The sequence below is a fragment of the Nerophis lumbriciformis genome, linkage group LG10, assembly GCF_033978685.3.
Source record: "Nerophis lumbriciformis linkage group LG10, RoL_Nlum_v2.1, whole genome shotgun sequence".
Taxonomy (NCBI): Eukaryota; Metazoa; Chordata; class Actinopteri; order Syngnathiformes; family Syngnathidae; genus Nerophis; species Nerophis lumbriciformis.
The window spans coordinates 34,595,034-34,610,120 of record NC_084557.2 but is presented as its reverse complement, the minus strand read 5'-3'; the positions used below and the strand labels follow the sequence as shown (position 1 = coordinate 34,610,120).

Below are 15,087 nucleotides of genomic sequence, written 5' to 3'. Positions count from 1 at the left end.
GAAATGCATAACAAATGCTACTACCATTTATACTGGAAAGTAGGGTGGCCAGGAGTCGTGGCTGTGGCCACACTTGACCACTCGCTGGTGGCGCCATTGCTCTTCCAATTCCCTGATTGGAGGTAATCAAGCTCAAGGAGAAAAAGAGCAATTGTACACAACCATTCTAATTTAGCAAGTGTTCCAATTAGTTAGTCATAGTCTAGGTCGGGGGTCAGCAACCCACGGCTCTAGAGCTACATGCGGCTCTTTAGCGGCGCCCTGGTGGCTCCATGGAGCTTTTTAAAAAATGTATGGAAATGGAAAAAAAATGGGGTGAAAAATATGTTTTTGTTGTAATATGGTTTCTATAGCAGGACAAACACACAAACCTTCCTAGATGTTAGAAAGCCCACTGTTTAATATGTTTGTGTTTATGCTTCACTGATGAGAGTATTTAATTTCAGCGGCCGTTGAATTCACCATTGTGTGGACTGTGACTCAACAGTTTGTTTACATGTACAACTTACTCCGACGCTGTCACAGAAAGACGTGTTTTATGCCACTTCTTTTTTGTCTCATTTTGTCCACCAAATGTTTTATACAGTGCGTGAATGCACAAAGGTGAGCTTTGTTGATGTTATCGTTGTGTTGAGTGCTAATCAGGCATATTTGGTCACTGTATGACTGCAAGCTAATCGATGCTACATGCTATTTAGGCTATCTTTATGTACATATTGCATCATTATGCCTCATTTGTAGCTACAAATATTTGAGCTCATTTAATTTCCTTTACTTATGTGTATTTAGTTTATTTTTCCATGTATCATGACACATTATCTGTATGTAAATTGGGTGCTTTTCTGATAGTTGTTTGTGTGCCATGTTGTTCCAGACCACAGCAAACTGTACCCAGCTTGCAAATATTGCAATAAATCCATTAGAAGAAGACAGTCTGACGTTTCCTTTAACTTGGACACACACATCTACAGGTAAAAGCCAGTAAATTAGAATATTTTGAAAAACTTGATTTATTTCAGTAATTGCATTCAAAAGGTGTAACTTGTACATTATATTTATTCATTGCACACAGACTGATGCATTCAAATGTTTATTTCATTTAATTTTGATGATTTGAAGTGGCAACAAATGAAAATCCAAAATTACGTGTGTCACAAAATTAGAATATTACTTAAGGCTAATACAAAAAAGGGATTTTTAGAAATGTTGGCCAACTGAAAAGTATGAAAATGAAAAATATGAGCATGTACAATACTCAATACTTGGTTGGAGCTCCTTTTGCCTCAATTACTGCGTTAATGCGGCGTGGCATGGAGTCGATGAGTTTCTGGCACTGCTCAGGTGTTATGAGAGCCCAGGTTGCTCTGATAGTGGCCTTCAACTCTTCTGCGTTTTTGGGTCTGGCATTCTGCATCTTCCTTTTCACAATACCCCACAGATTTTCTATGGGGCTAAGGTCAGGGGAGTTGGCGGGCCAATTTAGAACAGAAATACCATGGTCCGTAAACCAGGCACGGGTAGATTTTGCGCTGTGTGCAGGCGCCAAGTCCTGTTGGAACTTGAAATCTCCATCTCCATAGAGCAGGTCAGCAGCAGGAAGCATGAAGTGCTCTAAAACTTGCTGGTAGACGGCTGCGTTGACCCTGGATCTCAGGAAACAGAGTGGACCGACACCAGCAGATGACATGGCACCCCAAACCATCACCCAACCATGCAAATTTTGCATTTCCTTTGGAAATCGAGGTCCCAGAGTCTGGAGGAAGACAGGAGAGGCACAGGATCCACGTTGCCTGAAGTCTAGTGTAAAGTTTCCACCATCAGTGATGGTTTGGGGTGCCATGTCATCTGCTGGTGTCGGTCCACTCTGTTTCCTGAGATCCAGGGTCAACGCAGCCGTCTACCAGCAAGTTTTAGAGCACTTCATGCTTCCTGCTGCTGACCTGCTCTATGGAGATGGAGATTTCAAGTTCCAACAGGACTTGGCGCCTGCACACAGCGCAAAATCTACCCGTGCCTGGTTTACGGACCATGGTATTTCTGTTCTAAATTGGCCCGCCAACTCCCCTGACCTTAGCCCCATAGAAAATCTGTGGGGTATTGTGAAAAGGAAGATGCAGAATGCCAGACCCAAAAACGCAGAAGAGTTGAAGGCCACTATCAGAGCAACCTGGGCTCTCATAACACCTGAGCAGTGCCAGAAACTCATCGACTCCATGCCACGCCGCATTAACGCAGTAATTGAGGCAAAAGGAGCTCCAACCAAGTATTGAGTATTGTACATGCTCATATTTTTCATTTTCATACTTTTCAGTTGGCCAACATTTCTAAAAATCCCTTTTTTGTATTAGCCTTTAGTAATATTCTAATTTTGTGACACACGGAATTTTGGATTTTCATTTGTTGCCACTTCAAATCATCAAAATTAAATGAAATAAACATTTGAATGCATCAGTCTGTGTGCAATGAATAAATATAATGTACAAGTTACACCTTTTGAATGCAATTACTGAAATAAATCAAGTTTTTCAAAATATTCTAATTTACTGGCTTTTACCTGTATACCTTCCGCCATTCTAAACCAGTAATTTCCATGAGTTATCTTACCCTCTGAGAAGTTTTACTGTTTTCCAATGTTGTAAAAATGTGTACAATAAATATTATTTCAACATTTCTGTAAACGAAGATTTGCATCAGCCTGCGACACATGGCTATTTTGATAGTAGGCTAATGTAGCTAATAAGCCACTTACATCATGTGTTGCCATCATTATAACACTTTTACTTTTGTTGCGGCTCCAGACCGATTACTTTCATGTATTTGTGGTCCAATAAGGCTCTTTCAACATTTTGGGTTGCCTACCCCTGGTATAGGTCTAGGACAGGGGTCGGCAACCCGCGGCTCCGGAGCCGCATGCGGCTCTTTGATCACTCTGATGCGGCTCAGCTGCATACTTGCCGACCCTCCCGATTTTCCCGGGAGACTTCCGGATTTCGATGCCTCTCGCAGAAAACTCCCGGGATTAATATTCTCCAATTTTCACCATAAGCAATAATAATAAGGGCGTGCCATGATGGTACAGCATTTGGCACCTTTTACAATCTGTATAAACATCATGCCAGCCCAGCCTTTTGTTGTATGCATCTTCTACTTACACACGTAAATGACAGCAAGGCATACTTGGTCAACAGCCACACAGGTTATACTGACGGTGGCCAAATAAAACAACTTTAACACTCTTACTAATAATGCGCCACACTTTGAACCAAAACCAAACAAGAATGACAAACACCTTTCGGGAGAACATCTGCACCTTAACACAACATAAACACAACAGAACAAATACCCAGAATCCCATGCAGCCCTGACTCTTCCGGGCTACATTATACACCCCTGCTACCACCAAACCCCGCCCCCACCCCGACCCTGCTCACCCACACATCAACCCCCCCCATACTCCGTGCGTCGGTTGAGGTGGGCGGGGTTTGGTAGCGGGGGTGTATAATGTAGCCCGGAAGAGTTAGGGCTGCGTGAGATTCTGGGTATTTGTTCTGTTGTGTTTATGTTGTGTTACGGTGCAGATGTTCTCCCGAAATGTGTTTGTCATTCTTGTTTGGTGTGGGTTCACAGTGTGGCGCATTATTAGTAAGAGTGTTAAAGTTTTTTATACCCCCACCGTCAGTGTAATCTGTGTGGTTGTTGACCAAGTATGCCTTGCTGTCACTTACGTGAGCAGGCAGAAACCCCATACAACGTGTGGCTGGGCCGGTACGCTGGTTGAAATGTGCGCTAAATGCTGTATCATCACGGCACGTTCGAGAGAATATTTGCCCTGAATTTCGAAGTCTGCCGGAAAAATCGGGAGGGTTGACAGGTATGACGCTGTCAAGCGCTATTCATATAAAACTTGCGGCCCGCACTAACATTCAATTTTCATATTAAGGTGTGGACCGCGTGTCTGAGACCCTTGGTTTATACATAGCACAAGGCAAAAAAAAAACTTTGTATGCAGTGTTATTTCATTTTAAATTTCAAAAGATTTTTGTGGCTCCCATTGGTTTCTTTAATTTGTGAAACTGGTCAAAATGGCTCTTTGAGTGGTAAAGGTTGCCGACCCCTGGTCGAGGACATATATGAGCTTGGGGTATATACAGTGTATATCATCAATAGCTTTTTTATGTAAACTTAAACATAAAATAGTACTTAGTGGAGAAAAGACCTCTGCCATGGCGACACTGTTAACACATACAAAACAGATTATACCTTGTGTCATTCCTAAATAAGTGTGTATCCGGCTTTCCATATGGTAGTAGGTCACCTGACATGATGGTCAGCCAGGTGCATTTTTTTATTGTGGGGCAAGGAAACTAAACTGAATTAACAAAAGTGAAAATAATAAAATATGACATATTTTTTTTCAAATATAAAAGTGCATATCTGTGTGTATGTATTGAGGGGGATTGTTTCATCCTGACTCAATTGATAAAAAGAGAAATTCCATTTGTATCTGTATGAATATTTAATGTGTTCTTCATTGGCTCAATTACCAACCCCATCACAACGCTAAAATATACAATGAAGACGCAAAAATGCAAAAACTCTGTCATTTCTATCAGTTAACACGCGTGGGAACCGAATGTTCTCTACATTCTTTGCTCAAGTTAACCCTTTCTCAGCCACACTGCCAATCAACATGCAGAACATATGTAAACAAAGACGAACAGAGAAAGCTGCACATAACATTGATGCCTTCAAGACCATGGGAAACCATTACATCTGTTAAGAATTTAACAAACTACATGTGGAACATAATATATGATAGGACCATGTCTGTTACAACATAAATAAAATAAAATAAAATATAAGAAAAATAATTACCATCCAACACATCCTATCAACTGATGACAAGAAAATGAAAAGAGAAACAAATTAAGTTAATAATTTAAAAAAGTTTGCAAGTGCTATTGGGTGGCCATGAGTAGTGTACGTACACGTTCCTTGCGTTTCCCGCTGACAGACTCTTATCCGCTATTGTGAGAAGAGGTGGATTTTGTTTGCTTAATAATGACGAGTACGACACAACTACTGTCCTGGCTTGAATCTGCGAATGACAGTGTGGATCAACAGGGAGCGAGTGTTTTATTTTCCTATATTCAAAGACAGTTTTACCTTTCAAACTGTGTGTAATGTTACTGCGACCAACAATATTAAAAATACTTGTTAAATAAATCATCTGCCTTGTTTTTAATGAACACTCAGGCATACTGTGCTACTGCATTTTAATGTTGGCCGTCACGGCAGTACTTGGAGAGCCAAGTGTTTTCTAGGGTGGGACATGGTGAAACAAGTTGGAGAACCACTGAAATAGACCAACAACAAATGTCCATTGCAGAGGATGTTGGTTCTCAAAATAATAATACAAATGAAGGGTGAAGCTTTCTGGAAATTAAATGTTAGAACAATTTATTTGAATAGCCCTGCCTTAGACCAGCAGGGCCTATAAACATTTTCTGAAAATCCGCAATAGGTTTTTTTCATCGTTTTAGTCTTGCAGGTTATAAAATCTAATAGTTTTGTGAAACAGAGGCCACAATCCTGTCTCTCTTTCTGGAGTTGTCCTGCTTAGTGTCTTGTAGGTTAATTGTTATTGTGTACGTGGGTTCCTGCGCACCTGAGTTTTGTGTTCCCTCCCTGGTTTGACCATTGGCTTTTGTGCTACTTGTTTTGTGATTTATTTTTGCCTTGATGTCTCTGGACAAAACTGGACATTCGGTGTTAAGCATACCCAAGCCCCGTACAGATTGCCTTGTGTGATTGTGCTCTAAAACGATAAAAAGCAATGATAGCTACACAAACTAATTTAAAAGAGAACATTAAAAAAAATCATGGCCATTGGACAAGTACCCAAAGGACATTTATTAATCAGGATAAATAAAAGTGGCAGTTAGTTCTGAGTCTCGTTTGGCTCTTTTGTCGCACCAAACCCTGTCCTGATTGTGATGCAAGCTCAGATAACTAAGATGCTGTGATGTAACTATCGATCTAATCTGACTAATCATGAGTTGTGCTAATAGGGAGAGGCACAGCAGTTTGATAAACATACTGATAACAGCTACACAGGCAAAGTTCAGGGTTCATGTATTTCACATGCATGGATAAACACATTGCATTAACCCACACGTGGAAACTTTAAGCATTGTTACATACAGTACACACTAGTTGTGTAATTATTAGGGCTGTATAACATTGCCAATTTCCCAAATACTGTAGATTCGATTATAATTCATAAAAGTTTATATCAATTAATCAGGATTCGATCAACACCTAAAATTAAAAATGTCTCAAATCTGTCTTTTGTTTTTTCTCTTCACCTTGAACAACTTTGGACTGTTCAAACTGTCATAAAAGTCTCAAAAGAGCAATTTTGAAATAAGAAAGTAATGGCAAGTAAAAGTGTACATGTATGTTGCATAGATTCTGTTTCACAGATCATCTTCAAACCCCTTTCTGACAGTCACTTCCGGATGCGCCGTTTTGTGGGCGGTCTTATTTACGTGGCTCACCTTCGGCAGCGTCTTCTCACCGTCATTGTTGTTGTAGCGGTGTAGCGTGCAAGGACGGGAGTGGAAGAAGTGTCAAAAGATGGAGCTAACTGTTTTAAGGACCATCAGACTTTACTTAAATCAACAACGGAGCAACATCTCCTCATCCGGAAACAACAACAAAGCCAGAAACGTGTCCCGTGGAAAAACTGTCCCACCGGAACTCTCTAATAACTAAAGTTTCTTGGGTGAATAATGTAAACTAACTACAACGGTATGTTTTAGCGCTTTCATGGCGAGTTTACTGACAGATATAAGTAAGAACTTTACACTACTTTATATTAGAAATGGCAACAGCGGCGGATGAATGTCCCATAACAAGAAGATAGAGCAAAAGAAGAAGCTTATCGACTACGGTATCGGCACGGACTACAAAGGCGGAAGTGCGCAATTTTTCAGGATTTATGCAGATCCCAAATACAGATCAGCAGGTACCAGAAGGTAAGAAAAGTTGCTTTTGCGTAATGTAGCGAAACAAAACGGCAGATATGTCTTACCTTGTACACACACCATAATAATACTCGTAGGTTTAATGCGCCGACAATCCATCAAGCGGTGCGGCTTCATAGCTTACCAAAGTCGTACTAAAACATTTTGATAGATTTTTGAGCGCAGTGTGTAATGTTCTATAATTTCAATGGAACATATAAAATGTTGGTGTTTTTACTTGAGTCATATTGCCATCATATTGCAGTCTACATGTATCTCTTATGTTTGACTGCCATCTATTGGTCACACTTATCATTACACCATGTACCAAATAAAATTGCTCTGGGGTCGGTAAGCAAAACCAGATTTATTCTGTACATTAGGTGCACCAAGTTATAAGGGGCACTGTCGAGTTTTGAGGGAAAAACAATTATTTTAAGTTCGCCTTGTAGTCCTGAAAATACGGTACTTTTTTGTCCGCATGGATGTGAAATGGTCTTACATTTTTCTCAATGTGGTTCTAAAGCAGTGGTTCTTAACCTGGGTTCGATCGAACCCTAGGGATTCGGTGAGTCGGGCTCAGGGGTTCGGCGGAGGTCAAAACACACCCGACTCATCGTGTAAATAAAAACTTCTCCCTATCGGCGTATTACGGATACAGCAACAGCAGAAGTCACACTGATTTGCAGGTGTGTAATTTGTTGTGAGTTTATGCACTGTGTTGGTTTTGTTCTTTGAACAAGGTGATGTTCATGCACGGTTCATTTTGTGCACCAGTAATAAAACATGGTAACACTTTAGTATGGGGAACATATTCACCATTAATTAGTTGCTTATTAAAATGCAAATTAGTAACATATTGGCTCTTAACTAGTCATTATTAAGTACTTATTAATGCCTTATTCGGCATGGCCTTATTATAACCCTAACCCTCTAACCATGGCCCTAACCCTCTAACCCCAACCCTAACCAAATTACTCTAAATTAAGTCTTTGTTACTTAGAATATGTTCCCCTAGTTTCCAAAAAACTCTAAATTAAGTCTTTGTTACTTAGAATATGTTCCCCTAGTGTCCAAAAAACTCTAAATTAAGTCTATGTTACTTAGAATATGTTCCCCATACTAAAGTGTTACCAAAAACATATAACTCTGTCTTGAATTTGAAAAAAACCCATCATTTTATTTTTCACTAAGGAAGGGTTCGGTGATTGCCCATATGCAACTGGTGGGGTTCGGTACCTCCAACAAGGTTAAGAACCACTGTTCTAAAGTCTTAAAAAGTTCAAAATGTGATTTGTTGAAACCTTCAAAGACCCTGTTAAATGTATGTATAACATGTACAAAAAAAAAGACTTACCCAGTAATGAAATTATACAATGACACGACTTTGACATCGCTCAGGTTACGCCACCACCACACCCCTGGCCATGTCCCCGCTGCCACAAATTGATTGCGGTTCTGTCGTGGCTCGCCGTAGTGCTAAGATGAAGCTTCTGTCAAAATATTCTGTTTGAGAGAACACTTGGCCATTGTGGAAAATACAAGACAAGACAATAAGAAGAAAGCAATGTTTGGATGTAACAGGGGCCAGCTAGAGTGGCATTGTTCAGTAGAGATGGAGAGCGGGGATACAAACTAGAACTATTAATGTTGCACTCTATTCAGCCAATAAGAAACTTTCATTCATTAAAAAATATATAATTATATAACACTCAACATTAACACTCTTCAAAGTGTTACTACACATTTACATGGCGTGACCTGAGTATTAACCCAGCTATAGCGACCTCTGGTTATAGACAAGTAAGTTGTGTAATCGGCTTGATCAAAAGCAAAAATATCAGTGCTGATTAGACAAACACTGGCAGCAGCAATCTCTGCTAAATGAGACAGGGCAAGGACATAAAAAAGCCCGGAATCCCAACTCAATTCAGTGAGGGGATGAGAGGGAAGGGTGACGGACAACGATAAAGAGAAAATTGAGATATAGGCAGAAGATGGGTGGAAACAGACAAAAAATGAGGACGGTGAAAGCAGAACGAGTGAAAGCATCACATAAGAGTCTTTGAGTTGCAGAGGAAATGAAAGGGCCCATCTCTGCGTGGTGAGGTGTTGTGTTACACAGCTCAGTAGTCATTTCTCTGCAGCCTTTGATCAGCAGACAGGAACAGCCACTGCCCAGACACATTCTCACACAGCACACTGGCACATATACACTCTTTCAAATGCACAGCAGATTACTTCAACGTATGTTTTGTGGGATTTTCACTTTGAAGCTCTCAGAAATTCTCACAAATGGCAATGTTTGTATCCAGAGTCCGGGACGCAGGACACACACTGTGGCCCTGAAGAAGATGGGGAAGAGCAAGGTCTCGCACAGAGTGGTGGGAAAAAAGATGAGGAGGAAGAGGATAAAGTGCTGCATTGGAATGGTCCCGGTGAGTATTTCAGCTGTCTTTAGTTTTCTGTAGGTTCCCAAAAGCTAACTGTAATGAATTGAAATGAAAAAAGAAAACATTTAGAGGATAATTAATAGATAAACAAGGTAAAGATGTGTCATACAATATGTCATCGGCATGTGTACTGAACAAACATATAAACACAACACTTTTGTTTTTGCTCCCATTTTTTATGAGTTGAACTCAAAAGATCTAAAACTTTTACTATACACACAAACAACGTTCCCTCTATGGTGCGCGCCTGCGCAATTGCACACTGCTCAAGCGTCCTCTGCGCACAGCAAATATATGCCGCACACCAAATCAAATCCCATCGGAATTCTAAACAAAATAAACACATTTATTCTGTATAATTTTGCAATGCAACTCTGAGTGACAGTGACAACAAGCGGCCCTAACGGTGTTCGTCAACACCGTTCAATTGAACACCGTTCAATTATTGTAACGTCTATCGAGATGCTTCGAGGACAGGAATTATATCGATCACTTTATTGAGCAAAACTGTTTATATTCGGCCATAACCACACCAAAAACATGAGTAAAAAACTTCTATCTCGAAAGATGTTAAGCTTTCTGCCGTACAAACCAGGCCAAAACCAACTTGTCATATGTCACCAACACACATAGCACTAAGCCACTGGTGCGTTTTTGGCCACACAAAAAGTCGGACAACTCAAACACCACACAAAGTAACATTATGACTCCTCAGTCATATGTGTGCTTATTCTACTGTCATTTATTATAAATGTTAATTTATTGATATTAATCATGGAATGCTGTTACGACAGAAAGTTACAGGAATGCACACTGTGCATGCACATTGTGCAACATGAGGATGTGTAAGGGGAACTAAATGTGATCTCTGAAAGGGGTACAAATGATTTCCAAAGCAGGACCCCCACCCAGACATATTGTACAATACTAATCCATAGCTTATGAAAAACAAGATTTCTTTTATTTTCATTACAAGTGGGCCAAATCACTGATATTAGAAAATAATCTCATGAAAATGACTTCTGTCATTTGAGTGTTATAATAAAACATTGGTGTGCTGCTGGTATTGCCACATGTGATGTTGCTCACATGTGCTCCGCTGAATTCTCAGGGAGTTTTTGTGTTTGCTCACACACATGAACAATTAGAGGGAACATTGCACACAAAATACCTATTCTTTTCAAATATTGTTCACAAATCTGTGTTAGTGAGCGCTTCTTCTTTGCCAAGATAATCCATCCCATCTCACATATGTGGCATATCAAGATGCTGACTAAACAGCATGATAATTGCACAGGTGTGCCTTAGGCTGACCACAATAAAAGTCTACTCTGAAATGTGCAGTTTTGCTTTAATGGGGGTCTGGGGGCGGGGTCAGAAAAGCAGTCAGTATCTGGTGTGATCACCATTTGCCTCACACAGTGCAACTCCTCTCCTTCGCATAGAGTTGATCAGGTTGTTGATTGTGGTCTGTGTTAGTCCACTCCTCTTCAATGACTGTGCAAAGTTGTTGGATATTGGCAGGAACTGGAACACGCTGTCGTATACGCCGATCCACAGGACCCCAAACATGCTCAATGGGTGACATGTCCGGTGAGTATGGTGGCCATGCAAGAACTGGGATGTTTTCAGCTTCCAGGAATTGTGTACAGATCCTTGCAACATGGGGCCGTGCATTGTCATGCTGCAACATGAGGTGATGTCTCGGGTGAATCAATGGTCCTCAGGATCTCATCCGGGTATCTCTTTGCATTCATAATGCTATCAATAAAATGCACTTGCGTTCGCTGTCCATAAAATACTCCTGCCCATACCATAACCCCACCCCCACCAAGGGCCACTCGATTCACCAAGTTGACAGCAAACCGCTCTTTCACACGACGCTGTCTGCCATCTGCCCTGAACAGTGAAAACCGGGATTTATCCTTGAAGAGAACACCTCTCCAACATGCCAGACGCCATCAAATGTGAGCATTTGCCCACTCAAGTCGGTTACAACAAAGAACTGTGGTCAGGTCGATACCCCGATGAGGACGACAAGCATGCAGATGAGCTTCCCAGAACGGTTTCTCAAAGTTAGTGCAAAAATTATTTGGTTTTGCAAACCAATTATTGCAGCAGCTGTCCAGGTGGTTGGTTTCAGACGATCATGGAGGTACACCTGCTGGATGTGGAGGTCCTGGGCTGGTGTGTTTACTCGTGGTCTGCGGTTGTGAAGCCGGTTGGATGTATTGCCAACTCTGAAATGTCTTTGGAGACAGCTTATGGATGAAAAATGAACATTCAATTCACAGGCAACAGCTCTGGTGGACATTCCTGCAGTCAGCATGCCAACTACACACTCCCTCAAAACTTGCGACATCTGCGACATTGTGCTGTGTGAATAAAACTGCCCATTTCAGAGTGGCCTTTTATTGTGAGCAGCCCAAGGCACACCTGTGCATCGTGATATGCCACACCTGTGAGGTGGGATGGATTATATTAGCAAAGAAGAAATGCTCACTAACACAGATTTGGGAACACTATTTGAAAGGAATATGTCTTTTGTGTATATAGTAAAAGTTGAGTTCTTTGAGTTCAACTGATGAAAAATGGGAAAAAATACAAAAGCGTTGTGTTCATATTTTTGTTCAGTGTATGTTACAGTTTAAAACCTGGTCTTTCAATTAACTTCAAAAATATTCAGTGTACCGGTAATACAAAAACATTTCTGGCCCAGTTACCTTGTATTGCCGGTAGAAATTAAAATATGACATATAATGCTTTTCATCTTTTCTGACTTATAAATGTTGTGTTAAACAGTTCCAAAACATCGAATTATGAGGTTAATGCATTTTGGCATCAGATTGCACATATTTTTGGATGCCTCTTTTCGAGGGGTTTTGCAGTCCGACTACGTCGCGATGTCACAGCGAGGCAGACGGACCTAATTGGACGTTAGTCAAGCTAGGAGGAAACACAAAAAAGTATTACAGGATATAGGCAAAAGTATTATTTTCATCTAATCTTGGCATGCGCATCATAACACTGACCTGCGACATGCAATGACATAAATGCTGCTAAAAGCAATTTTGTTATGCAGCTCTGAATCGATCGGAGAGTGTGCAGGTGTACCTAATGTTGTGACCAAGTGAATCTATATATGATAATCAATATGTCTTAATAAGGTTATCCAAAAAATAGTGCTCGATACCGTAGTAGAGCGCAATATATGTATGTGTGGGAAAAAAATCACAAGACTACTTCATCTCTACAGGCCTGTTTCATGAGGGGGTTCCCTCAATCATCAGGAGATTTCTCATCTCCTGATGATTGAGGGAACCCCCTCATGAAACAGGCCTGTAGAGATGAAGTAGTCTTGTGATTTTTTTCCCACACATACATACAGTTAGGTCCATAAATATTTGGACATTGACACAATTTTCAGTATTCCAGCCCTGTACAACACCACAATGGATTTTAAATAAAACAATCAAGATGTGCTTTAAGTGCAGACTTTGAGCTTTAATTTGAAGGTATTTACATCCAAATCAGGTGAAAGGTATAAGAATGACAACACATTTCATATGTGCCTTCCACTTTTTAAGGGACCAAAAGTAATTGGACAAACTAATATAATCATAAATAAAATTGTCATTTTTTAATACTTTGTTGCAAATCCTTTGCAGTAAATGACAGCCTGAAGTGTGGAACCCATAGACATCACCAGACACTGGGTTTCGTCCCTGGTGATGCTTTGCCGGGCCTCCGCTGCAGCTGTCTTCACTTCCTGCTTGTTCTTTGGGCATTTTCCCTTCAGTTTTGTCTTCAGCAAGTGAAATTCATGCTCAATCAGATTCAGGTCAGGTGATTGACTTGGCCATTGCAGAACATTCCACTTCTTTGCCTTAAAAAACTATTTGGTTGCTTTCGCAGTATGCTTCGGGTCGTTGTCCATCTGCATTGTGAAGCGCCGTGCAATGAGTTTTGAAGCATTTGGCTGAATATGAGCAGATAATATTGCCCCAAACACTTCAGAATTCATTCTGCTGCTTTTGTCAGCTGTCACATCATCAATAAATATAAGAGATCCAGTTCCTCTGGCAGCCATGCATGCCATTACCACCACCATGCTTCACTGATGAGGTGGTATGCTTTGGATCTTGAGCAGTTCCTTCCCTCCTCCATACTCTTCTCTTTCCATCATTCTGCTACAAGTAGATCTTTGTCTCATCTGTCCATAAGATGTTGTTCAGAACTGCACAGGCTCTTTTACATGTTTCTTGGCAAACTCTAATCTGGCCTTCCTGTTTTTGAGGCTCACCAATGGTTTACACCTTGTGATGAAACCTCTGTATTTCCTCTGGAGAAGTCGTCTCTTAATTGTTGACTTGGACACGGATACACCTACCTCCTGGAGACTTTTCTTCATCTGGCCAACTGTTGTGAAGGGCTTTTTCTTGACAAGGGAAAGGATTTTTCTGTCATCCACCACACTTGTTTCCCGTGGTCTTCCAGGTCTTTTGGTGTTGCTGAGCTCAACAGTGTTTTCTCTCTTTTTAAGAATGTACCAAACAGTTGATTTGGCCACATCTAATGTTTTTGCTATCTATCTGATGGCTTTGTTTTGATTTTTCAGCCTAATGATGGCTTGCTTCACTGATAGTGACAGCTCTTTGGACTTCATATTAAGAGATGACCTCCCCAGATTCCAAATGAATATTCCACACTTGAAATGACATCTAGGCCTTTTATCTGCTCTTTGTAAATGAAATAAATGGAAAAAAAACAAGGGAATAACACAAACGTGGCCATGGAACAGCTGAGTAGCCAATTGTCCAATTACTTTTGGTCCCTTAAAAAGTGGAAGGCACATATAAAATGTGTTGTAATTCCTACACTGTTCACCTGATTTGGATGTAAATACTCTCAAATTAAAGCTCAAAGTCTGCACTTAAAGCACATATTGATTGTTTCATTTAAAATCCATTGTGGTGTTGTACAGAGCTGGAATACTGAAAATTGGGTCAATGTCCAAATATTTATGGACCTAACTGTATATGATAATCAATATACGATAAAGTTTATTTTGGTGACAGCTTCAAAATATTTTGTTTATTTACAGTGTACATTTTCAAAAGATACATTATGATACTTTTGGAGAGGGTGGGGCGGGGTTTTATTTACAATCTGGGACGGCCTTCACAAACAAGCATCCTGCAGACAGACTCAGAAAACGGGTTACAAAGTTGACTGTGGAGTCACATTTACGCAATGTCCACACCAAACATATCCAATATATATTATCTAGAAAAGAGCGATAGAAAAAGGATAGATGGAGCATCCCTGCGAATTTATGTGTGGTGTAACATGTCATGCTAACCCATGGTGGCGCCACATGCACATGGGCATGAGTTGGCGCCTCCTGGCCTTTTGAGTTTGTGCTTATAAAAAGGAGTATACAATAACACAATACATTTGTGATAACTCTTAAACTCCTTATTTATTCCTATATATGTTATGGAGTGGTCAAATTTAACTTGCTGAGGGTTTCTCGTTAAAAACGTTAGTTCAGTTAATAAATGAATAGTTAAAAGTTTTATTTTAATGTGTTTAATAATAACAGA

The 15,087-nt window shown here is 40.4% G+C and overlaps 1 protein-coding gene across 2 annotated transcripts in view; it reads left to right on the top strand.

Moving 5' to 3' along the window:
- zfpm1 (zinc finger protein, FOG family member 1) overlaps window positions 1–15,087 on the top strand; it is a 247,512-nt gene that overhangs the window by 134,862 nt on the left and 97,563 nt on the right. For both annotated transcript variants that reach the window (XM_061969767.2, XM_061969768.2), the window contains one exon: window positions 9,344–9,466. In XM_061969767.2, the coding sequence (XP_061825751.2) occupies window positions 9,344–9,466 (123 nt within the window). The remainder of the gene's footprint in view (window positions 1–9,343; window positions 9,467–15,087) is intronic.